Source organism: Rosa rugosa, chromosome 2 (assembly GCF_958449725.1).
Source record: "Rosa rugosa chromosome 2, drRosRugo1.1, whole genome shotgun sequence".
Taxonomy (NCBI): Eukaryota; Viridiplantae; Streptophyta; class Magnoliopsida; order Rosales; family Rosaceae; genus Rosa; species Rosa rugosa.
Window position 1 is genome coordinate 46,770,756 of NC_084821.1, and position 23,536 is coordinate 46,794,291.

Here is a 23,536-nt window from a genome sequence, read left to right on the forward strand (position 1 = left end):
TGGGTTCAACTTCCAACAAGTCTCCCGAACATGCCCAAGGTCGTTACAATAAGAACATTGAGGACGGGGGCGGTTGGTGAAGCCTTGGGGGAAACCTTGCTGATGAACTGGGACTGATTTCTGCTGTTGAAGAAAAGGTGTTGGTGCTTGAATAGCTAGGTTGGATACTTCAACTTGTGCATGTTTGAGACTTTCCTGCTAAGACTCATCCTTACGAATATATGTGAAAGCTGTGGTCAAGCTAGGAGGATCTGGCATTCTAAGCAACTCTCCTTTGACACTGTTATGTTTTGCATCAAGTCCTCGTAAGAATGCATGAACCCGCTCAAGTTCCTTTTATTTCTGGTACCATGCAATATCCTCCTGATTCTTGATCTTGCAAGGACGCTTCTGATCAATTTCAGCCCATACATTCTTCAGCTTGGTAAAAAACACTGACACTGGTTGCCCATTCTGTTGCATCCCTACAGCTTTGCACATTAATTCATGAACCAGTATAAAATCAGACTCATTTGTATAGAGATCTCCCAACGTCTTCCATATCGCCTTAGCAGTTTCACATTCCTCCACCATTTGTAGCACATCATCAGTCATGGCTCGAAATAGAATTGACATTACAAACCCATGATCATCTTCCCACTTAGCATAGGCTTCCTCATCATCTTCACTAGGAGCCTTGATTGTTCCAGTCACATGCCCCATTTTATGTATCCCACGGAGATAAACAGACATAATCTTCTTCCATGTTCGGAAATTGGTACCAGTGAGTTTGGTACCCCCAAAAGAACCACCTTCTGAGCTCTTGACAGAGACTTCAACCCTCTGGACCTCATTGATCTTAGAACTCTGACCTTCACTGTCATCACCACCCATTGCAATAATACAATAGAAAAATACACAAATCCCAAAGTACGCAGCGGAAATAAGACTAACAGATGTCTCCAAACAAAATCAAACAAATAGTAACAGTTTTTTTTTTTTTTTTGGAATCTGTTTGACTAAGCTGAATGGATTGACCGAGTTCAGTTGACTGTGTTGACCGAGTTGGGGCGAGTTGACTCACCGAGTTTAGGCAGGTTGACTCACTGAGTTGACCGAGTGACGGAGTTGATCAACTGAGATTGATCTGGAATCGTCCTGAGTTTGGGCGAGGATCGTCGTCTGGGCTGGAATCGATCGATCTGGAACCTCCCTTAGTGAGCAAAGCTGATGTGGACCGAACGACGATGCTGAGCAGCCTGCTGTGGCTGAGCGACACTGCTGTGGTTGAGCGAGGATCGTGGGCGATCTGGAAACCGACCAGTCTGGGTTGAACGGCGCACGATGGTTGACGGCGCACGTCGGTTCTGAAGAAGCCGGACTGGATTGAAAGGGCAGGCGGTCTGAATTGAAGGCTGCCGGTCTTGGTTGATGTATAATTGCAGGTGAAGATCTGGTCTAAACAGATCTGTGACGAGACGAAGATCGGTCTCGGAAGGAAAAAGAAATAAGGAGACAAAGTCCTTTCGGATCTTTGCTCTGATACCAAGTCAAATAAGACACTATTGAGAGAATGAATTTTCTGATATTTTATTACACCCATTCTGTGGTGTATATAAACAGATTACAATCGTACTACAACGTACTATAACTATTGTGTACTTTTGTACTACACAACATATACAAGGTAAGTAGTTACAATAATATATTCTCTTGTAGTCTATTCCTAATAGGGAACGATGACTCACACTAATAGTTTCATCTTATAATTGTTTGAGCGTTACTATTCAAAATCTCTTTGAAATTATATATACAAATGTTTACCGATATTTTTTTATTTTTCGATCACTACTCAAAATATCTGTAAATCCATAATATCGAAACTTCCACTAAAACCAAAATTGCAAACTAGCTTGCATGGTTGCATTGTCGTAAATAGTGTACCGCACCGAAAAATCTTTCTGAGCCAGTTCATCTGATAACTCGCATTCAAAATAAGGGATCGTGACAAAAAAACATAAATAAATCCAGAGAAGTAAATCCAACAAATTCATGAGCGTCCATAAATGCATTTTCAGATTTCAGGGTTAGTGTCTCTTTCTTTCACGTGTGCCTTCCTCACTAACGATGTCCCCATTTATTAGTGCTGTAATTGAACAAGGTTTTCTCTTCTCTAGAGCCCAAAGATTCTCCATTTTTTTTAAAAAAAAAAATTTGAGGACAAGTTTTGTTTTATAATCCAAATGTCTAGTTTGGTTTATAGTTTTGAGATCCATCTGTGTCCCTCTTCCTCTTTCATGGTACCCATTTTAGAGAAGCTTCCAAAGTGCTTCATTTGAATGAGACTCAACACAAACACTATGGTGCTTAGAATTTCTGTTTTTTGCTTTTTAAAAATATTTTCTGGGTGAGGTTTCAGAAAAGTGCTTGATCACATGGCTTTAAGCAGTATGCTGTGTTAGCTTTTGAATATTCTTGGACTAAGGTTCGGTTTCTACTACTTGTAGAAGTGGGCAAAATTAGAGTTTTGTGTCCCAAAATAGAAAGTTAATTGAAGAGAGAAAGTGATTGGCAGATACTCTACTTTACTTCTTATTCCAGCTTTAATGGCAGTGAAATGTAAGTGATGCAAAAAAAAAAAAAAAAAACAAAAAGAAAAACAGAAGCCACCTTTGGAGCCTAGCCTAGTAGCAAAAGAAAGATCAAAACTCAAAAGGGGTCTCAAACTGAGAAGGGTACTCTCAAATATGCCAACAGTGTGGTTCTCTCTGAAGAAGTCTCTCCACTGCAAGTCAGAGCCCTCAGATGTTCATGACCCAAAGTCAAGGAAGCAGTTGACCACAATCCTGACCAGAAAGCCAGGAGGGGGGAGGTCAGGTTGTTCAAGGTCCATAGCAAATCTCAAGGATGTGATTCATGGAAGCAAGAGACATATGGAGAGGCCCCCAAGTAACTGCAGCCCAAGATCCATAGGGAGCAGTGAGTTCCTCAACCCAATAACCCATGAAGTCATTTTGAGCAACTCAAGGTGTGAGCTCAAAATCACTAGCTTTGATATTGGCAATGGCCACAGCAACAATGGAGGTGGGAATAGCAGTAATGGTGGTTCAACATTTGCAGATACCCTAAAGCCAGGCACACCTGGGCCTGGAGGCCACCCCACAATGCACTATTTCAACCCTTCTTTTAGGACCTCAGCCACTACTCCTCCAAGGAAGAGCCCTTTTCGGGTTTCTGCAGAAACAGAAGGCTCTGGAAATTTCAAGGGTTCTTCAGGTTTGAATTCAGCTAGTGGGATTGGACTTCGCCAGAGCAATAGGATCTCTTTTGATGGTTCTACCTCAATTACTTGTCACAAATGTGGTGAGCAGTTTACAAAATGGGAAGCTGCTGAAGCACACCATCTCTCTAAACATGCTGGTATGAACTCCCTTTTTGAATTAGACTCTTATTTTGGGTTAATATTATTCAAATTTTAAATCTTTGTGTTTCTGGTTTCAAACCCTCCTTGAAATTTTTCTGTGAATGCATCTATTTTAGTTTTCCTTATCTTCCAAGGACCAGAGGCCTAAATGCTTGTGACCATTAAAATATGAGTACTTATTGTTCTGACTAAGGAAAGAGGAAGTGTTTTTCACATTGTGAATAGTTGCTAATGCATCTTGAATTTCAGTTTGCCTTATCCTCTTAGGACCAAATGCTTCTGACCACAAAAAGATGAGCACTTTTGTTCTGTCTAAGAACAGAGGATATATGCAAATAATTCTTATAGCTTTACTGATTCCTAAGACACTTTAATCATTAGAAATTTGAATACGCTCTCAACTTTTTGATCTGCCTTTTCTTTAGGAGCTAGACTTCCCCTACAATTTGGTTTTTCCCAAAACTAATGTTTATGATTCTACAGAATATATTTTGATCCATATATTTATGCCTGCTTTACTTTAGATTTTGTGTTGATTTCCCTCTCACACTATCTGCATATTTTTGACAGTTACTGAACTTATGGAAGGTGACTCGTCTAGAAAAATCGTTGAGATAATATGCCGGACAAGCTGGTTGAAATCCGAGAACAATTGTGGAAGGATTGAGAGAGTGTTGAAAGTGCACAACATGCAAAGAACTCTTGCTCGATTCGAAGAATATCGAGAGATGGTGAAGATCAAAGCCAGCAAACTCCCTAAGAAACACCCAAGGTGCATTGCTGATGGGAATGAACTTTTGAGGTTTTATGGGACTACAGTGGCCTGCTCTCTTGGCCTAAATAGTTCCTCAAGTCTTTGTGTATCAGAAAAATGCTGCGTTTGTAGGATTATAAGAAATGGGTTTTGTGCAAAGAAGGAGCTCAAGGAAGGTGTAGGTGTTTTCACAACTTCCACAAGCGCAAGAGCCTATGAATGCATTGAAATATTGGAAGAGGATCCATGTATTAGGAAAGCTTTGATAGTCTGCAGAGTAATTGCTGGGAGGGTTCATAAGCCTTTGGAGAACATAAAAGAAATTGCTGGACAAACTGGTTTTGATTCTTTGGCTGGAAAAATGGGTCTTTACTCAAATATTGAAGAGCTTTATCTGCTCAATCCTAGAGCTCTCCTTCCTTGCTTTGTGGTAATCTGCAAACCCTGAAGAAAGTTTTTTTTTTTTTTCCTAGGGTGTTTAGAAAACTATGCCATATTCATAAGTATGATCTTCTGTGAATCCTTCCTTCTCTTTTTGTTTTTTGGGTAGGAGATTGTCCCTCTTATTTTTGGAAGAAATTTGATTCTTCTGTCAAGCCTGTTGTGCTTCTCGGTCTGAATTTGTAACTCTGCCTCTTCAGTTAAGGGAAGGCCTGTGCTATGCTATCAATGCAACATTCAATTGCAGATTTTGTGTATCCAACATTGTTTGTAAAACAATTAAAAATTGGTTAGAAAATTTCAGAAGTTTAGGGAAATCATTCATAAATGAACCTGTAAATGTTTATGGGAAATTACAGTTTATCATAGTAGTTAGTGAAGTATTGAATTGAGTGCATACTATTGACTGCATTATGGAAAGGTCAATTTATAATTACATCAAAATAAGACAGCATCCAACCCCAAGTGTCAAACTGATTATGAATTTCAAGAATTAATTATTACCTCTAATAATATACTTGAAACCTTCAAGATTTGAAACAGGTGGGGAGCTACTAGCAATTAATTCTGGAATCAAAGTATAAAAAGAACAACAAATTCTTTATGCTGGCTTAGTTAGCTGTTCTATTATTAATAAATTAACCAAATCCTAGATCCCATCCCACTTTTTAAACTATTGGGACCATACTAATAATGACTCAACTGTTATTAAGAGGCTTAATAAAAGAAGGCTGTCCTTTGAATGCTCCTTTTTAAGTAATGTGTGGGGGTTATTAGTTAGCCACTAACTAGCATTATTTGAATATGACAAGATCATGTGGTCCTTGTTTAGTCCAAAATTAACCAGAGGACAAATATGAAGAAGATTTGAATGAGATATGTCCACTGTCCCTATCTTATCATTAACATTTTAATTTTTTCTTCTGTAAGTTCTGTATTTTTACTCTTTAGTAGTGTCAGATTTTCTTAGATTTTTTTGGTGCAGAAGAAGCTAGCATTCAAGATGAGGTGAGGGACTCTCATCTCTCTCTATTTCAAAATGGTAATGTTAATTGTTGGCTTTTAAGTAAATAAGGGCATGGACCTTCCAATGGCACTATAAGAGTTATCTGTACACCCATTTAAAGGGCATCTATCTTCCTCTGAGGCACATGCACCTCATAAATGTTTACCTACTGCTTACAACACCTGTCTGGAATCAAGATGTGCACATCAAATTGAATGGGGAATTCAATTTTGGGTATTTATGTTTGAACTGAAGGTAGCTAGCTAGCTTGGTTGCAGATGAACGGAACTGATCGAAGACCTTTATTACAAAGTGACATATATTACTCCTTGACAAGGACTATTCTTCTTCTCCTCAGTGTGCCAGTTGCTAAGCAATGATGAACAGTCAGTAATGCAGATCATGTCAAACTTCTGAAATGGTTAATGAAGACACCGCTAGGAGCTGATGGGTATATGAAGACAGTTTTCAAACGATAAATAAAAAAGTAAGAATTATAGTAAACCCAGAATTCAGAAAGAAGCTTTTGATGAAACCAAGACAGGACTTGATTTTCTTGGGTGCTATTGACAACAAGACTTGCAAGGAAATGGTGTCCATGCCATATGTATATGCTTGCAGCTTGCTACATATTGGAGAGATATGTACGCATGCTTAAATACCATATGAGCGATTGCCAACCAAAAGAAAAATACCATATGAGCATATATATATTTTTTTTTTGAAGTAAAAGGTCATTGCATTAGATGACCGGCCAATAAGCTAGAGTCTAACATACACTTAAAGACAGAAAAATGGCGGGGTAACAACCACGCTCCTATCTAAGCAATGTAAACTCATTACAAGCAAATTTTGAGCCCGCTTTGTAAGCGAACTCATAGACAAAGAACAACTCCGTGTCTTCTAGGGCAAAATCATTGACTAGCCTCCCCATTAGCAGGCGCGCAATTGCGGTACCAACAGAGAAGTCACTTCCCAGCAAACAAATAGGAGCAATTCATTATCCATAAGCCGCTTGAAAAAAAAACACCAATCTTATTTCAGATAATTACCAACTCCCGTAGCAGTCTTGACCTTAAACGATTGGTCCTATAACCCGAAATAAAACAAACAGAACCAGCCACACCACCAGCCCAAATCAAATCAGGCCCAAAAGAGAAGGGAAAGAGATGGTAAGCCCAGCTAGGCATCAGCCCAACCCGACAGGGCCCACAGCCCACCACCCACCTCGTTCCCATCTACTTCAGGACGACCCGATCGGAGCCCGAGGGCAGCGCTCAGTCCATTCTTCCGGTGGCCGGCCGCGAAGCTCTGCCATCGCCTCAAGGGAGGAGACCTGGCCCTGACCTGGATCTACAAAGAAAGCTATCAAAATCACCGGAAACCCCTGCCTCAGAAGCTGCCTGCGATCCGCCGCCTTCGCTGTTGATGTGCTCATATTTTCCTATATTGTTGTACCTCTTAATCTTGATATTTATGTTTAGTTCTCCTTGTTTATAGTCTATTTACTTAGTTTAGTGTGTTTATAGGTATGAAGAGCAAGGATGAGAAAAAGAAGGAAAAAGAGAGGAAAAGGATTGAAGGTGCTTTGCAATCCTAAAAACTGAAGCAGCCTCTGCAAAATGGCTAACTTTGAGGATTAAACTGTACTGATCCAGAGATAACCAGAAGACGAGCCTTATATGCACGGAAAGCCCTGAATGTCTAGTTTCTGGAGAATTTTACGGTTCGTGATTTCGATATTCCTAGAGAGAGATATGGCCGTTTAAGTACAGGCAGTTCAGTCGATACGCGGATCTGCGACGTGTTTCCAAGAGCTCGAGTTTTCAAGGCCTGAATGACTTAGCAAAATTCTGAGAAGATTGATCTAGCATTATGGACCATTTGAGAGCCCAACATATGTTTCCTTGGAATTTTAGGGTGCCACATCACCTTTCTTTTGTGCTAAGTTATTAAGGAGTTCCAGAGGCCTAAAGCAAGAAGGAAAAGTTGCACCTTATAAAAAGAGAATGTGTCAAGATAGAGGATTCACCATTCAATATCAGATTTTCATCAAAGAAAGCTGCTGCCATCACGTGTTCACCTTCCATCTCCATTCAACAAGTTCTTTTATGTTTTTAAGATTTTCTATTATGTTTTCTTTGAACATGAGTAGCTAAACTCCTTTTCTAGGGCTAGGATGAGGCCCTAGCATGATTGTTTACATGTTTTGATATTCAATTGATGGATTAATAGTTTCTTTTTGATAAATTCTTAATCTCTGCTTGAATTGTTGCTTATGTTAAAGTTCTATTGATTCGCGACCTTTAGGGCTTTGCATCTAGTTATCAAAAGATGAATTTGAGGCGTACCTGCAATATAATTCAAATTAGCTTCATGAGATAAAGAATTGTGAATTACATTATTGTCGTACCTGAAGTAATGGTTTGCATGATTCCCTTGTTTTCTAGAATGTAATGAGTCCTATATGTTAAATTTATGCCGTACCTGGATAGACTGCATGCTAGGATATACGACCTCTGCCGTACCTGGAGAGAATCATACACTTAAGGAAAACTATGGTCTAAGTGTCGTACCTGAACTTAGATACGGGAATTGTTATCAACAGAAACGAAAGAATCCATTGGTTGGTTCAAAACGTAGATAAGATTGCTTGTGGTTGATTCCGACACCCTAGGCTCATCATCATCATATTCTTACTTTCAATCATTATAGACTCTTTTCAATTTCAGTTTATTTAGATTCACTTTTTAAGTTTCTGTTTTCAAGTTATTTTCCCATTATCAACAACAATTTTCAAAACCGTGAAAATCATAAGTCTTAGTTTGAGTCATTGTGTGTGTCTTAGTCGATTTGTGCTTATTGTTTTGTGTGTTTTTCGTTTAATTAACGTAGGTTTTCATATTGTGAAGTGAACTAATATCCTTGTGGGAACGACAACCCCTTTTCTTCCATTACTATACTACATCCACCCTGTATACTTGCAGGAATTCCATCAAGTTTTTGGCGCCGTTGCCGGGGATAATTTAGTTTACTTCAAAATATTGGATTCCTACTTTAATTCTAGTTGTGTTAGTTTTATTGAGTTTTTGGAGTCGAAAAAAAAAAATTGTGTTAAAATAAGTGAGTCCAGTTTTTATTTCTTTTACGTTCTGGAACTGTTTTGCAAAGCTGATTACAAACTGATATTTTCATATTTTTCTAGGAGTGTGATACATCACCGGAAAGCTACGTGAGTCTAGTTTCCAACGCAGCAAGAAGATCATCATTCTGAGCTGTGAGCTAAGAGATATTTGAGAAATACCAAACAGTACTCAATCTGCGCGGAAATCAGAGAATTTTTTGTTTCAAGCTGCAAAGAGTAAATTTTCATGGCTTTCCCTGGGTATTATTCCGAGCAAGTATACCACTCCAACACATATTCAATGTCTGAAAATAATTCATATTCAAGGGATGATCCTTCATGGCCACAACAAGAACCATCTAATAGCAATTTGGGATGGGGAGATCATTCTAACAACTCATGGTCTGAAAATCCATATTATGAAACCGCACAATGGTCATATCCATCTAGCAATTTCCCATCATCTTATCAAGCTCCAATATATCAACAAGAAGATCCTACTGTTAAGGAGATGGTGGTTGAGCTATTCAAGAGATCAGAAAAATTTGATCACGAGGTTGAAAGGCTTAAACATGATCAATCAAAGCTTGAAGAAAGGCAATCCAAGCTTGCACAAGCACTATTGGAAATTGAACTTCATATATCGCAGCTTGCTAATGCTTGGGAGTTAGAGGACGAAAGGCAAGCTAGTGGAAGAGAAGAAAATTTTGATCGTAAGCCCGGTGAGGAAGATGACTATTTCGAGCTACATATTATTGATGATCAAGCTACCGAGAGCACCTATCTTCCTTCTTCTACTAAAGTTCCTATGGAGCTATGTGCTAACAAGCCAAAGAATGAAGAACCTGAATTCAAAGACGTAAGATCTCATACATTGGATGCTCTTGATGAAGTCACCACTGTGGTGGTTGATGCACCAAATTTTCAAGCATCTGCGGAGTACCAAATTTGCGAAGTTTTCCCTTCTTTACCCTCCAAGCTCGTTCTTCCCATTATTCCAGCTCCAAGACTTGAGCTCATCTGTGTTTTCAAGCCTCCCTCAAATTCTAAGGATGAGTTCCTCCCACAATCACTTCAACCTCCTTGGCCACCTCCTCTGCAATTGATGATGCTCTACTTAAAGTCAAATGCAAGAAATAGGGAACGGCCGCAAAAGAAAAAGATAAAAAGGAGGGAGCGTTGCAGATTTGAGAAAAGCGATTGGAGAATTGGAAATTCTTGTATAAGTAGGCTGTTTGCTGCTGGGATCTCAAGGAAGCTACTATTTTGGATATTTCGGGTATCTCGGATAAAGAAATCAGTTTTCACAGTGAAATTTGGGTTCTGCTAACTTGCAGCAGGAATGTCCGTTTTTGACATGTAATATGTCGATTTTATGTGATTTGACGAGAGCTACAAGACTCATTTCTTTGCAATGAGCCCCGGCGAATTTTGGCCAAATAACTCTGTCTTCAGTGTCCGATCCGCGAGCTAAGTTTCAACAACCATGGAGATTTCTACTTGGAGCATGTCTTGACCTTTCTTCCTCTTCGTCTACATCCAGGGAGCTCTAAACTCATTCTTTACTTTTTTGTGCTTCTTCCCTTACTTGTTTGATGCATTACTGCTAGCTAATATTTTCAACATTGAGGACAATGTCTCACTTAAGTTTGGGGGGAGGAATTTAGATTCTTAATTGTTTTTATATTTTTAGCTTCACATGTGGTAGAATAGCTTAGTAGAAAATACTGGAAATTAAAAAAAAATTGTTCTGTTTAGTTGTTATTTTGTGAGTATTTTGCTTTAGTTTCTTCCAACACCTAGGATGAGAACTTGAATTTAATCTTTTGTTAGAACTGATGAATATGATAAGCATCAATTTAGGTCTGGACATCAATATTTTGTTAATATTCTCTTATGGTGATTATGCTTGAAACACAACGGCCATTGTTAATATGAAAATTTGTGATCTAGAGAAGCATGTGACGGTTAGTGTAGACTTAAAACCCATGTGAGTATTGAGCCTATTGCCTATTTTTGAGAGTGCTTTACATAGTTCTATGATCTTTCTTGTTAGATAGGTATGATCTCATTATTTTGTCCTAGAACTTGCTTCAATGACTCTCGAGACTTTATATTGATTCAGATGATTTGATTGAGGCAATTAGGATCATCACCACCATGGCCAAATAGCCTCTATTCCTGATTATATTATCCCTTAGATAGCCCTTTGAGCCAAAATAAGCCTTTTCTTTCATAAAACACATATTCCCAACCCTTCACCCTTAAACACATATCCTTCCTATGTTCTGAGAAATTGATGGAGCACTATGAAGATGCATATGAGGAACTTTGGAGTAAAGAATGTGTACTGAAGAAAACAAGTTTGGGGGTTGTGATGTGTACTTGGAGGCAAAGTGGAGTTTGCAGGTCATACTTCTAAATTTCAGTTAAGGAGTTACCATTGTCGAAGTAGTTTTGAATGCAAGGTGTGTCTGAATAGTGACAACAAGAAAAAAAAAAAAAAGAGAGAGAAAAAAAAGAAAGAAAAAAAAAAGTTGGACACACCTTGGCCTTTTGAATGCCATCGAAGTTAAGAAGGGAAGTCTGCCTTGGTTATTGTTTCAAAGGAACGTGGTATTGTCTAAAGCATGAACTTGTAGTAGCAACTTGGATATGGGATGTTTTAATGCAAAGCAGAGCTAAAAAAAAATGGGGAAATAATTTTGACGTTACAATGGAAGAGCTCTGAAAGAAGGTTTCCAAGCTTGGCATGTGAAAGCAATAATGAAAGCTGCTTTGGGAAACTGACAGAAAAAGCTGAATAGAAAAAAAAAAAAAAATGAGGCTATGTGTTAGAAATAGAGGAGTAAGTTGACGTGCTACCAACTACCAAGAAGCAAGAATTGAAAATTGGAGTTTCCGGTGCAGATTTTGTCTTCATTGTTCTACGGTTAGAAAGAAAAAAAAAAAGAAAAAAAAAAAACAATTGAGAATCACAAACCGTAGAGCCATATCTTGAAGATTTCTTGGGGTGTTGTTTGGAGTATGAGGAAGGTTAGATTGAAGCCAAGGTCCAACACAATGAAATTTGGCATTCCATGTTCGTTATTTGAGAAGTGAAAGTGTAACAACTATGAGAATTCAGCAATCTTGAGCATCGACTTATTTTTGCTCTATTGATTTCTTAGAACCTTTGAATTCCTTTATCTTTCAATTCTTTTAGCCAAAACCCTTAGCCCCATTACAACCGGAACAAAGACCTTTATGATCCTAGGAAAAGTGTGAGGCAATTTGTGGAGATGAGTCAAAGAGATGAGCCTATGGGGCAATTCTATAATTCAAGTGAAAGATATTCTTGCATGAGATCATTCTTTATTTTTATTTTCCAGAAAAAGCTTTTCCATCTTAATATTTATGTGAGCTATTTTGCTTTTATATATCCTTCGTCTCACATAAACATGAGTGAGTAGAATTACCCAGAAAATCTGAGCGCTTTATTCTGAGTGAAATCCTTGGTGAGATTTGAAGTTGAAGCTGATTTTCATGTGTCTATTTGGGTTGTGGAAATTTGTATTGATTTATGGCTGTCTACACAAGCATGGTTGTTATCGGAATTTATTAGCACTCGATTAAAAGTTTTATGGACCTGTTTTGATAATTGTTGTTATTTGGATGCTATAATTTTGAGATTGATTCTCTGAGGTGATTGGAAGGATTAGGAACTTTTCTTTATTCTTGTGTGTTTGTTCTAGTTAGTTATTAGTTTCTATTTTTGTTTTGCTCGAGGACTAGCAAAGACTAAGTTTGGGGGTATTTGATGTGCTCATATTTTCCTAATTTGTTATGCCTCTTAATCTTGATATTTATGTCTAGTTCTCCTTGTTTATGGTTCATTTATTTATGTTAGTATTTTTATAGGTATGAAGAGCAAGGATGAGAAAAAGAAGCAAAAAGAGAGGAAAAGGATTGAAGGGTGCTTTGCAATCCTAAAAACTGAAGCAGCCTCTGCAGAACAGCTAACTTTGAGGATTAAACTGTACTGATCCAGAGACAACCAGAAAACGAGCCTTATATGCACGGAAAGCCCTGAATGTCTAGTTTTTGGAGAATTTTACGGTTCGTGATTTCGATATTCCTAGAGGGAGATATGGCCGTTTAAGTACAGGCAGTTCAGTCAATACGCGAATCTGTGATGTGTTTCCAAGGGCTCGAGTTTTCAAGGCCTGAATGACTTAGCAAAATTTTGGGAAGATTGATCTAGCATTATGGACCGTTTGAGAGCCCAACATATGTTTCCTTGGAATTTTAGGGTGCCACATCACCTTTCTGTTGTGCTAAGTTATTAAGGAGTTCCAGAGGCCTAAAGCAAGAAGGAAAAGTTGCATCTTATAAAAGGAGAATGTGTCAAGATGGAGAGGGACCATTCACCATCAGATTTTCACCAAAGAAAGCTGCTGCCATCACGTGTTCACCTTCCATCTCTGTTTAACAAGTTCTTTTATGTTTTTAAGATTTTCTATTATGTTTTCTTTGAACATGAGTAGCTAAACTCTTTTCTAGGGCTAGGATGAGGCCCTAGCATGATTCTTTACATGTTTTGATATTCAATTGATGGATTATTAGTTTCTTTTTAGATGAATTCTTAATCTCTGCTTGAATTGTGCTTATGTTAAAGTTCTATTGATTCGCCACCTTTAGGGCTTTGCATCTAGTTATCAGAAGATGAATTTGAGGCATAGCTGCAATGTAATTCATATTATCTTCATGTGATTAAGAATTGTAAATTACATTTGTAATACCCCGAAAAATCCAAATTAATTTCCGTGGATTTTTAGAAATGATTTCACAATAGTGGGAGCGAGTACGAGGCTCTGAGAAGTTGTGGAATTAGTTCGAACGATTAATTTTCGAAAACGTACGTTATTTAGGGGCACGCGAAAATCGACTTTTTATACGTATGGAATTTGGGAAAACTTCCTTCATGAAAGTTGTAGAGCTCGTCGACACGATCGCGTGCATATATGGAACGCAAAAATCGGAGCTCGTATGAATTAGTTATGTTTTTTTGAAAACGTTTCCAGTTTAATATAAAAGCTTCCTTTTTTGTTAATTTTTCCAAAAATACATTAAGTTTCCAAAATTGGAAACTGAACATTCTCTCTCTTCCTCACGCGTCCGAAACCGACGGAAACTGGGCAATCCTTCGCCGGCGTCTATCTTCCAATTCCGGCCACCTCTGGACGAGCAACCACGTCCATCAGCTTCGCCTCACTCCTCCGAAGCCATCTGTGGCAACCTTGCACGGCGGCACGGCCCCTAGCGGCGGCGGCGGCCCGGTTTCGATTTAAGCTCGATTTTGGTCAACGCCGGTTTTCTCCTAGCTCCGGCCACCAAAACTTCCGATCCTTGGCTCCATGAACTCCCCTCAACCTGCTGATCATCATACTAGGAGGATTGCACCTAGAGTGACCGGTTTCACGTTCGTCGGAGCTCGGTAAGTTTTCAATCCGAAACGAAAATCTTTCGATCGGTATATCTCGAGCTGTAGTGCATCGTTTTGATTGATTCTTTTTCCAGTGGGTTCCCCTTGATGTTATTAACAACTCTCTAGAAGGCATCGAGGCCTGAAATTGAAGCTTTGACGTCGAAATCGAGCCTTGCCGGATTCTGCAAAATTCTGGAATTTTTCCGACCACCGAAGCTTTCGATCGGTATATCTCGAGCTACAGACCATATTTTTCTGTGATTCTTGAACCAGTGAGTTCTTCTTGAGTTTCTTAACAACTCTTCAGAAGGAATCGAAGCCTTAAATTGACGTTTTTACGTCGAATTGGAGCTCGCCGTTTTCTGCAGTTTCTCGCCGGTTTCTGGAAAATTCCGGCCACCTTCATACTGTTCAAGGTAATTTTCGACCCCTTCCGGTCATTTTCAGACTTCGTGCTAGTTATGAAAGTTGTTAAGCATGATGAGAGGAAGAAGAGCAGCCCGGCCCCGACACCATTGGCGGTGGTCGGCGGCGGCTCTGCCACTAACTCCGGCGGCCCTTTCCGGCCACCTCCGGGGATCAAAAATATGGTTTCTGTACATTTTCAGATTCTATATTTCAATACGATCATTTTGATATATTATGCGCAATTTTTGGATATCGTATGATGAAGTTATGAATTTTTAAGTTTTGATCGATTTCGATCGTTAGATTTGTGATATGTGAAGTTAGGACCGTCAGATGGACTTGTAGTTTTGATATGATGATCTTATGACTGTCCCAGTGGCTTTGTGTGGTCATGGGCGAAGATCCGACCGTTGGATCTTCGTATAATTGAGAAATGGTGATTCGGAAGGCGATTCGTGAGAATCCGACCGTCAGATTTTCATATAATTTTGTGGAGATGTTTGTAAGGATGATTCGAGAAGATCTGACCGTTGGATCTTCATTATAATTTTGGAGGATGATCCTAAGGGCGATCCGTGAGGATCTGACCGTTGGATCATCATTAAATTAAGATTCGACCGTCGGATCATCATATAATTAGAATCCGACCGTTGGATTTCAGTATATGTGTGGTTTATGAGTAATTTACTAAGTCAAGATAGTATCTGATTAGGTGATTGACGAATCGAGTTGGTGGACGATTCAGATGGATATGTGGCTTTTAGAAGACGCAGCTGGAATTGGAGGTGAGTAAACCTCACGTGGTTCATATTACGAACCCAATATATTTAATTGCTTTATTTTGCAATCATATGAACTATTGTTGGTGTATTAGACATTCCTGTGTGAATGTCTGTATATATATTATTACGTGAAATAATATATATTGTTGGAGTTGTGTTGAGTTTATTGTTGAGAAACAATATATTGTGAGGGGTATTGAGTTTATTGTTGAGAAACAATATATTGTGAGGGGTATTGAGTTTATTGTTGTGAAACAATATATTGTGAGAGGTATTGAGTTTATTGTTGAGAAACAATATATTGTGAGGGGTATTGAGTTTATTGTTGTGAAACAATATATTGAGAGAGATGTTGAGTTTTATTGTTGAGGAACAATAAATTGTTGTGATCCGTGGAGATCAATAGGTCACGGGGTGACCATGGCATACTATCAGCGAACCACGCTCTCGCGCCGGGTAGGTGGAACTGAATAGTATTAAATCGTGAACCACGCTCTCGCGCCGGGTAGGTGGAAACGATCAGTTAGAGCTCTAGTCTGTCTGCCAAATATTGAGTGACCTTATGGGGGAAATTGAGAGTAACTCATAAGTGTCTATATATATATATATATGAGAGTGAGAAAGTAACGTGGGTTTGTGGTGGTCTTGTAATTTAATAAATCAACAGTTCTTTCTTGTTTACTCATACTAGCTGTCAAAAGCTTACCGGGTTTTGTGTTGTTGCAACTCCCGGTACACTATTCAAATTGTGTAGCGGGTAATCCTACAGGACAGGAGAACCAGGACGGTGATCGTGCGGTTAGAGCAATTGTTAGAGTTTTACAGCAATTGTACGTTGTGAGGTGTGTTATGCTCATTTGAGCTTTACAATATTGCTTGTGAGAGTGAATTGTAATAATGAACTCGAAGTTTCGAGATTTGGATTTTGTAATTGTAATTATTCATGTTTCGGATTTGAATTTATTATTCAAAATTCGGGGCGTGACAACATTATTACTTGAGAAAGAATAATGATTTGCTTGATTTCCTTGTTTTCTAAAACGTAATGAGTCCTGCATGTTAAATTTATACCTGAGAAGGATAAACTGCATAGTTAGGATATACGACCTTTACCCGAGAGGGAGAGAATCATGCACTTAAGGAAAACTGTGGTCTAGAGTACCTGAGAAGGACTTAGATACGGGAATTATCATCTGGAGAAACGAAAGAATCCATTGGTTGGTTCAAAACGTAGATAAGATTGCTTGTGGTTGATTCCGACACCCTAGGCTCATCATCATCATATTCTTACTTTTAATCATTATAAACTCTTTTCAATTTATTTAGATTCACTTTTTAAGTTTTTATTTTCAAGTTATTTTCCCATTATCATAAACTCTTTCAAAACCGTGAAAATCATAAGTCTTAGTTTGAGTCATTGTGTGTCTTAGTCGATTTGTGCTTATTGTTTTGTGTGTTTTTCGTTTAATTAACATAGGTTTTCATATTGAGAATTGACTTAATATCCTCGTGGGAACGACAACCCCTTTTCTTCCATTACTATACTACATCCACCCTGTATACTTGCAGGAATTCCATCAAGTTTTTGGCGCCGGCTGCCGGGGATAATTTAGTTTAATTCAAAATATTGAATTCCTACTTTAATTCTAGTTGTGTTAGTTTGATTTGTTTTTCAAAATTCTATTTAGTTTTTGGAGTTGAAAAAAAAAAAAAAAAAGTTTTGTTAAAATCAGTCAGACCAGCTTTTATTTCTTTTACGTTCTGGAACTGGTTTTCAAAGCTGATTACGAACTGATATTTTCATATTTTTCTAGGAGTGTGATACATCACCGGAAAGCTACGTGAGTCTAGTTTCCAACGCACCAAGAAGATCATCATTCTGAGCTGTGAGCTAAGAGATATTTGAGAAATACCAAACAGTGCTCAATCTACGCGGAAAACAGAACAGTTTTTGTGAAAGCTTCAAAGAGTAAATTTTCATGGCTTTCCCTGGGTATTATTCCGAGCAAGTGTACAGCTGCAACACATATTCAATGTCTGGAAATAATTCATATTCATGGGATGCTCCTCCATGGCCAAAACAAGAACCATATAATTACAACTTGGGATGGAGAGATCATTCCAACTACTCATGGTCTGAAAATTCATATTATGAAACTGCACAGTGGTCGTATCCCTCTAGCAATGTCCCATCATCCTATCCAGCTCCAATCTATTTGCAAGAAGATCCTACTATAAAGGAGATGGTAGTTGAACTATTGAAGAGATCAGAAAAGTTTGATCAAGAGGTTGCAATTCTTAAACAGGATCAATCAAAGCTTGAAGAAAGGCAATCAAAACTTGCACAAACGTTATCGGACATTGAACTTCAAATTTTGCGGCTTGCTAATGCCTGGGAGGAAGAGGACGTAATGCTTCCTACTAAACCAGAAGAAAGATTTGATTTTCAGCTCGATGAGGAAGATGAATATTTTGAACCAAACATGAAAAGAAAAATCATTGATGATCAAGCTACTGAGAGCACTCATCCTCCTTCTACTAATGTTCCTATGGAGTTGTGCGCTGACAAGCAAGAGAATGAAGAACCAAAGGATGAAATTATTTTTGAAAAAGTTGTGAGAACTCATACATCGGATGGTCTTGATGAAGTCACCACTATGGTAGTTGATGCACCAAATTGTCAAGCATCCATGGAGCACCAAATTTGCGAATCTTTCCTTTCTTTACCATCCAAGCTTGTTCTTCCCATTATTCCAGCTCCAACACTTGAGCTCATCTGTGTTCTCAAGCCTCCCTCAAATTCTAAGGATGCGTTACTCCCACAATCACTTCAACCTCCATGGCCACCTCCTTTACAATTGTTGATGCTCAACTTAAAGTTTAATGCAAGGAAAAACATGAAGTGGTCTCGAAAGAAAAAGATAAAAAGGAGAGAGCGTTGCAGATTTGAGAAAAGTGATTGGAAAATTGGAAATTCTCGTATAGGTAGGATGTTTGCTGCTGCGATCTCAAGGAAGCTACTATTTTGGATATTTTGGGCATCTCGGGAAAAAGAAATCAATTTTCACTATGAAATCGGGTTGTGATACCTTGCAGCAGAAGTGTCCGTTTTTGACATGTAATATGTCGATTTTATGTGATTTGACGAGAGCTACAAGACTCATTGCTTTGCAATGAGCCCCGGCGAATTTTGGCCAAATAACTCTGTCTTCAGTGTCCGATCCGCGAGCTAAGTTTCAACAACCATGGAGATTTCTACTTGGAGCATGTCTTGACCTTTCTTCCTTTTCGTCTACATCCAGGGAGCTCTAAACTCATTCTTTACTTTTCTTTATTTTATTTTTTTTGTGCTTCTTCCCTTACTTGTTTGATGCATTACTGCTAGCTAATATTTTCAACATTGAGGACAATGTCTCACTTAAGTTTGGGGGGAGGAATTTAGATTCTTGTTTTTATATTTATAGCTTCACATGTGGTAGAATATATAGCTTAGTAGAAAATACTGGAAATAAAAAAAAATAATAACATAAAAAAAAAAAATGGTTCTACTTCGTTGTTATTTTGTATGTCTTTTGCTTTAGTTTCCTCCAACATGCACCTAGGATGAAAACTTGAATTTAATCCTTGTTAGAGCTGATGAATATGATAAGCATCAATTTAGGTCTGGACATCAATCTTTTGTTAATATTCTCTTATGGTGATCATGCTTGAAACACAACAGCCATTGTTAATATGAAAATTTGTGATCTGGAGAAGCATGTGACGGTTAGTGTAGACTTGTATAACCTATGTGAGTATTGAGCCTATTGCCTATTCTTGAGAGTGCTTTATATAGTTCTGTGATCTTTCTTGTTAGATAGGTTGTACATGATCTCATTATTTTGTCCTACAACTTGCTTCAATGACTCTCGAGACTTTATATTGATTCACATGATTTTTGGGAAGGGATTGATTCACATCATCACCACCATGGCCAAATAGCCTCTATTCCTGATTATATTATCCCTTAGATAGCCCTTTGAGCCAAAATAAGCTTTTTCTTTCATAAAACACATATTCCCAACCCTTCACCCTTAAACACATATCCTACCTATGTTCTGAGAGATTGATGGAGCACTATGAAGATGCATATGAGGAACTTTGGAGTAAAGAATGTGTACTGAAGAAAACAAGTTTGGGGGTTGTGATGTGTACTTGAAGGCAAAGTGGAGTTTGCAGGTCATACTTCTAAATTTCAGTTAAGGAGTTACCATTGTCGAAGTAGTTTTGAATGCAAAGGTGTGTCTGAATAGTGATAAAAAATAAATAAAAAATAAAAAAGTTGGACACACCTTGGCCTTTTGAATAGCACCGAAGTTAAGAAGGGAAGTCTGCCTTGGTTATTGTTTCGAAGGAAATTGCTATTGTCTAAAGCATGAACTTGTAGCAGCAGCTTGGATATGGGATGTTTTAATGCAAACAGAGCTAAAGAGAAGAAGAAGAAGAAAAACAAATTTGACGTTACAATAGAAGAGCTCTGAAAGGAAGTTTTCCAAGCTTGGCAAGTGAAAGCAAGAATGAGAAGCTGCATTGGGAAAGTGACAGAAAAAAAAAAAAAAAAAAGAGGTTGTGTGTTAAAATAGAGGAAGTTGACGTGGTACCAAGAAGTAAGATTTGAAACTTGGAGTTTATGGTGCTGATTGTCTTCATTGTTCAATGGTGTGAAAAAAAAAATTACAGAAAATTTAGAAGACTAAAGTATTGAGAATCACAAACGTTAGAGCTATGTCTTGAAGTTTTCATGAAGACTTTTGGAGTATAAGGAGGTTAGATTGAAGCCAAGGTCCAACACAATGAAATTAGGCCTTCCATGTTCGTTATTTGAGAAGTGAAAGTGTGACACCTATGAGAATTCAGCGATCTTAAGTCTCGACTTATTTTTGCTCTATTGATTTCTTAGAACCTTTGAATTCCTTTATCTTTCGATTCTTTTAGCCAAAACCCTTAGCCCCATTACAACCGGAACAAAGACCTTTATGATCCTAGGAAAAGTGTGAGGCAATTTGTGGAGATGAGTCAAAGAGGTGAGCCTATGGGGCAATTCTATAATTCAGGTGAAAGATATTCTTGCATGAGATCATTCTTTATTTTTATTTTCCAGAAAAAGCCTTTCCATCTTAATATTTATGTGAGCTATTTTGCTTTTATATCCTTCGTCTCACATAAACATGAGTGAGTAGAATTACCCAGAAAATCTGAGCGCTTTATTCTGAGTGAAATTCTTGGTGAGATTTGGAGTTGAAGCTGATTTTCATGTGTCTATTTGGGTTGTGGAAATTTGTATTGATTTATGGCTGTCTACACAAGCATGGTTGTTATCGGAATTTATTAGCACTCGATTGAAAGTTTTATGGACCTGTTTTGATAATTGTTGTTATTTGGATGCTATAATTTTGAGATTGATTCTCTGAGGTGATTGGAAGGTTTAGGAACTTTTCTTTATTCTTGTGTGTTTGTTCTAATAAGTTATTATTTTCTATTCTTGTTTTGCTTGAGGACTAGCAAAGACTAAGTTTGGGGGTATTTGATGTGCTCATATTTTCCTATTTTGTTATGCCTCTTAATCTTGATATTTATGTTTAGTTCTCCTTGTTTATGGTTCATTTACTTAGTTTAGTGTGTTTATAGGTATGAAGAGCAAGGATGAGAAAAAGAAGGAAAACGAGAGGAAAAGGATAGAAGGTGCTTTGCAATCCTAAAAACTGAAGCAGCTTCTGCAGAATGGCTAACTTTGAGGATTAAAATGTACTGATCCAGAGACAACCAGAAGACAAGCCTTATATGCACGGAAAGCCCTGAATGTCTAGTTTCTGGAGAATTTTACGGTTCGTGATTTCGATATTCCTAGAGAGAGATATGGTCGTTTAAGTACAGGCAGTTCAGTGAATACGCGAATCTGTGATGTGTTTCCAAGGGCTCGAGTTTTCAAGGCCTGAATGACTTAGCAAAATTCTGGAAAAATTGACATAGCATTATGGACCGTTTGAGAGCCCAAACATATGTTTCCTTGGAATTTTAGGGTGCCACATCACCTTTCTTTTGTGCTAAGTTATTAAGGAGTTCCAGAGGCCTAAAGCAAGAAGGAAAAGTTGCATCTTGTAAAAGGAGAATGTGTCAAGATGGAGAAGTACCATTCAATATCAGATTTTCATCAAAGAAAGCTGCTGCCATCACGTGTTCACCTTCCATCTCCATTCAACAAGTTCTTTTATGTTTTTAAGATTTTCTATTATGTTTTCTTTGAACATGAGTAGCTAAACCTCTTTCCTAGGGCTAGGATGAGGCCCTAGCATGATTGTTTACATGTTTTGATATTTAATTGATGGATTATTAGTTTCTTTTCAGATGAATTCTTAATCTCTGCTTGAATTGTTGCTTATGTTAAAGTTCTATTGATTCGCGACCTTTAGGGTTTTGCATCTAGTTATCAAAAGATGAATTTGAGGCATAGCTGCAATATAATTCATATTAGCTTCATGTGATTAAGAATTGTAAATTACATTATTACTTGAGAAAGAATAATGATTTGCTTGATTTCCTTGTTTTCTAAAACGTAATGAGTCCTGCATGTTAAATTTATACCTGAGAAGGATAAACTGCATAGTTAGGATATACGACCTTTACCCGAGAGGGAGAGAATCATGCACTTAAGGAAAACTATGGTCTAGAGTACCTGAGAAGGACTTAGATACGGGAATTATCATCTGGAGAAACGAAAGAATCCATTGGTTGGTTCAAAACGTAGATAAGATTGCTTGTGGTTGATTCCGACACCCTAGGCTCATCATCATCATATTCTTACTTTTAATCATTATAAACTCTTTTCAATTTATTTAGATTCACTTTTTAAGTTTTTATTTTCAAGTTATTTTCCCATTATCATAAACTCTTTCAAAACCGTGAAAATCATAAGTCTTAGTTTGAGTCATTGTGTGTCTTAGTCGATTTGTGCTTATTGTTTTGTGTTTTTTTCGTTTAATTAACGTAGGTTTTCATATTGTGAATTGACCTAATATCCTCGTGGGAACGACAACCCCTTTTCTTCCATTACTATACTACATCCACCCTGTATACTTGCAGAAATTCCATCAATAGTCATCTCAAAATTTGTGCACCTCATTCCGTTAGAGGGGAAAATACTCATATTCGTAAAGAATGAAAAAGCCAATGAATGTTCTCATTACTCCAACTCGTAACTAAATAACACTAACCAATCACTAAAAATTCTAAAATGCAACATGTCGAACTATATTGTAACCAAATGGCAGAGGCATTTCAAAACTTGTGCACTCGATCAAATACTCTTCTTTTGTATCTGAAATGATCACTTTGATTACCCACATATAGCTCTAGTAGGAGAGCAGGAGATTGAACGAGTTTGGATTCAAAATTTGTTCTATTGATCCGTTAATGGTTCGGATTCGTTAATCTGTTTATTTAACGGATCAAACACGAATCTAAGTTGATCTAATCCATTAATGATCCGGTCTATTTTTATAATAATTAAATATTATATTTGTATTAATCATGTTACTTTTAAAAATATTATAATAAATATATAATATTTTATTAAGATTTCATGAAGTATCATAATAAAAAATTTGTTCAAGTAAACCCTAATTTGTGTTTGGCCCAAACTCTAGGTTACTTGACCTAGTGGTAATAGGGTTAAATTAGAAGGATCTAGATTCCTATTCAATGTACGATTACTTTCCTTGTATGATTGAGATTCTATGCATTGTAATCCTCTATATAAAGATGCCCCTATTATCAATGAGAATACACAGCAAAATTCCTCTTAATTTCAGTTTCTCTACAACACGTTATCAGCACGAAGCCCTAACCCTGAAACCATAAATTCGTAGCCTTCAAATCCCAGAAACCACCGCTGCCCACCTTGAAGCTCTCAACTCCAGGAGTCCAGAACCGGCGACGCCACCACCAGAACCGGCCGGAAATACACCAAACCGACCACCGGAAGTGACGCAAACATCTCTGCCCGGTTCAACGGCTTCCTCACGGCCTCCTGCATCCATACTCCACCACCTGCAGGAACTCGATCCCAGACACCCGGAACCGGAAATTTCACCACCGGAACCGGCCTAAAAGTCC

At 37.9% G+C, this 23,536-nt stretch overlaps 2 protein-coding genes across 4 annotated transcripts; both read left to right on the plus strand.

Annotated features, from left to right (window-relative positions):
• The first annotated feature begins 2,176 nt into the window (after positions 1–2,176).
• LOC133732118 (uncharacterized) lies at positions 2,177–4,844 on the plus strand. Its single transcript, XM_062159587.1, has 2 exons — positions 2,177–3,399; positions 3,974–4,844. Exons 1-2 carry the CDS (start codon positions 2,727–2,729, stop codon positions 4,603–4,605), a joined length of 1,305 nt encoding a protein of 434 aa, XP_062015571.1. The 5' UTR covers positions 2,177–2,726; the 3' UTR covers positions 4,606–4,844.
• Positions 4,845–13,590: 8,746 nt separating this feature from the next.
• LOC133728963 (uncharacterized) lies at positions 13,591–21,702 on the plus strand. Of its 3 annotated transcripts, XM_062156424.1 has the most exons (5): positions 13,591–14,204; positions 14,288–14,611; positions 14,980–15,388; positions 16,140–16,227; positions 17,200–21,702. In XM_062156424.1, exon 5 carries the CDS (start codon positions 17,365–17,367, stop codon positions 18,469–18,471), a length of 1,107 nt encoding a protein of 368 aa, XP_062012408.1. In that variant the 5' UTR covers positions 13,591–14,204; positions 14,288–14,611; positions 14,980–15,388; positions 16,140–16,227; positions 17,200–17,364; the 3' UTR covers positions 18,472–21,702. The 3 variants fall into 3 exon arrangements, with proteins under 3 accessions (XP_062012408.1, XP_062012409.1, XP_062012410.1); XM_062156425.1 differs by lacking the exon at positions 16,140–16,227; XM_062156426.1 differs by lacking the exon at positions 16,140–16,227 and having other exon boundaries at positions 15,316–15,388.
• The last annotated feature ends 1,834 nt before the right edge of the window (positions 21,703–23,536 follow it).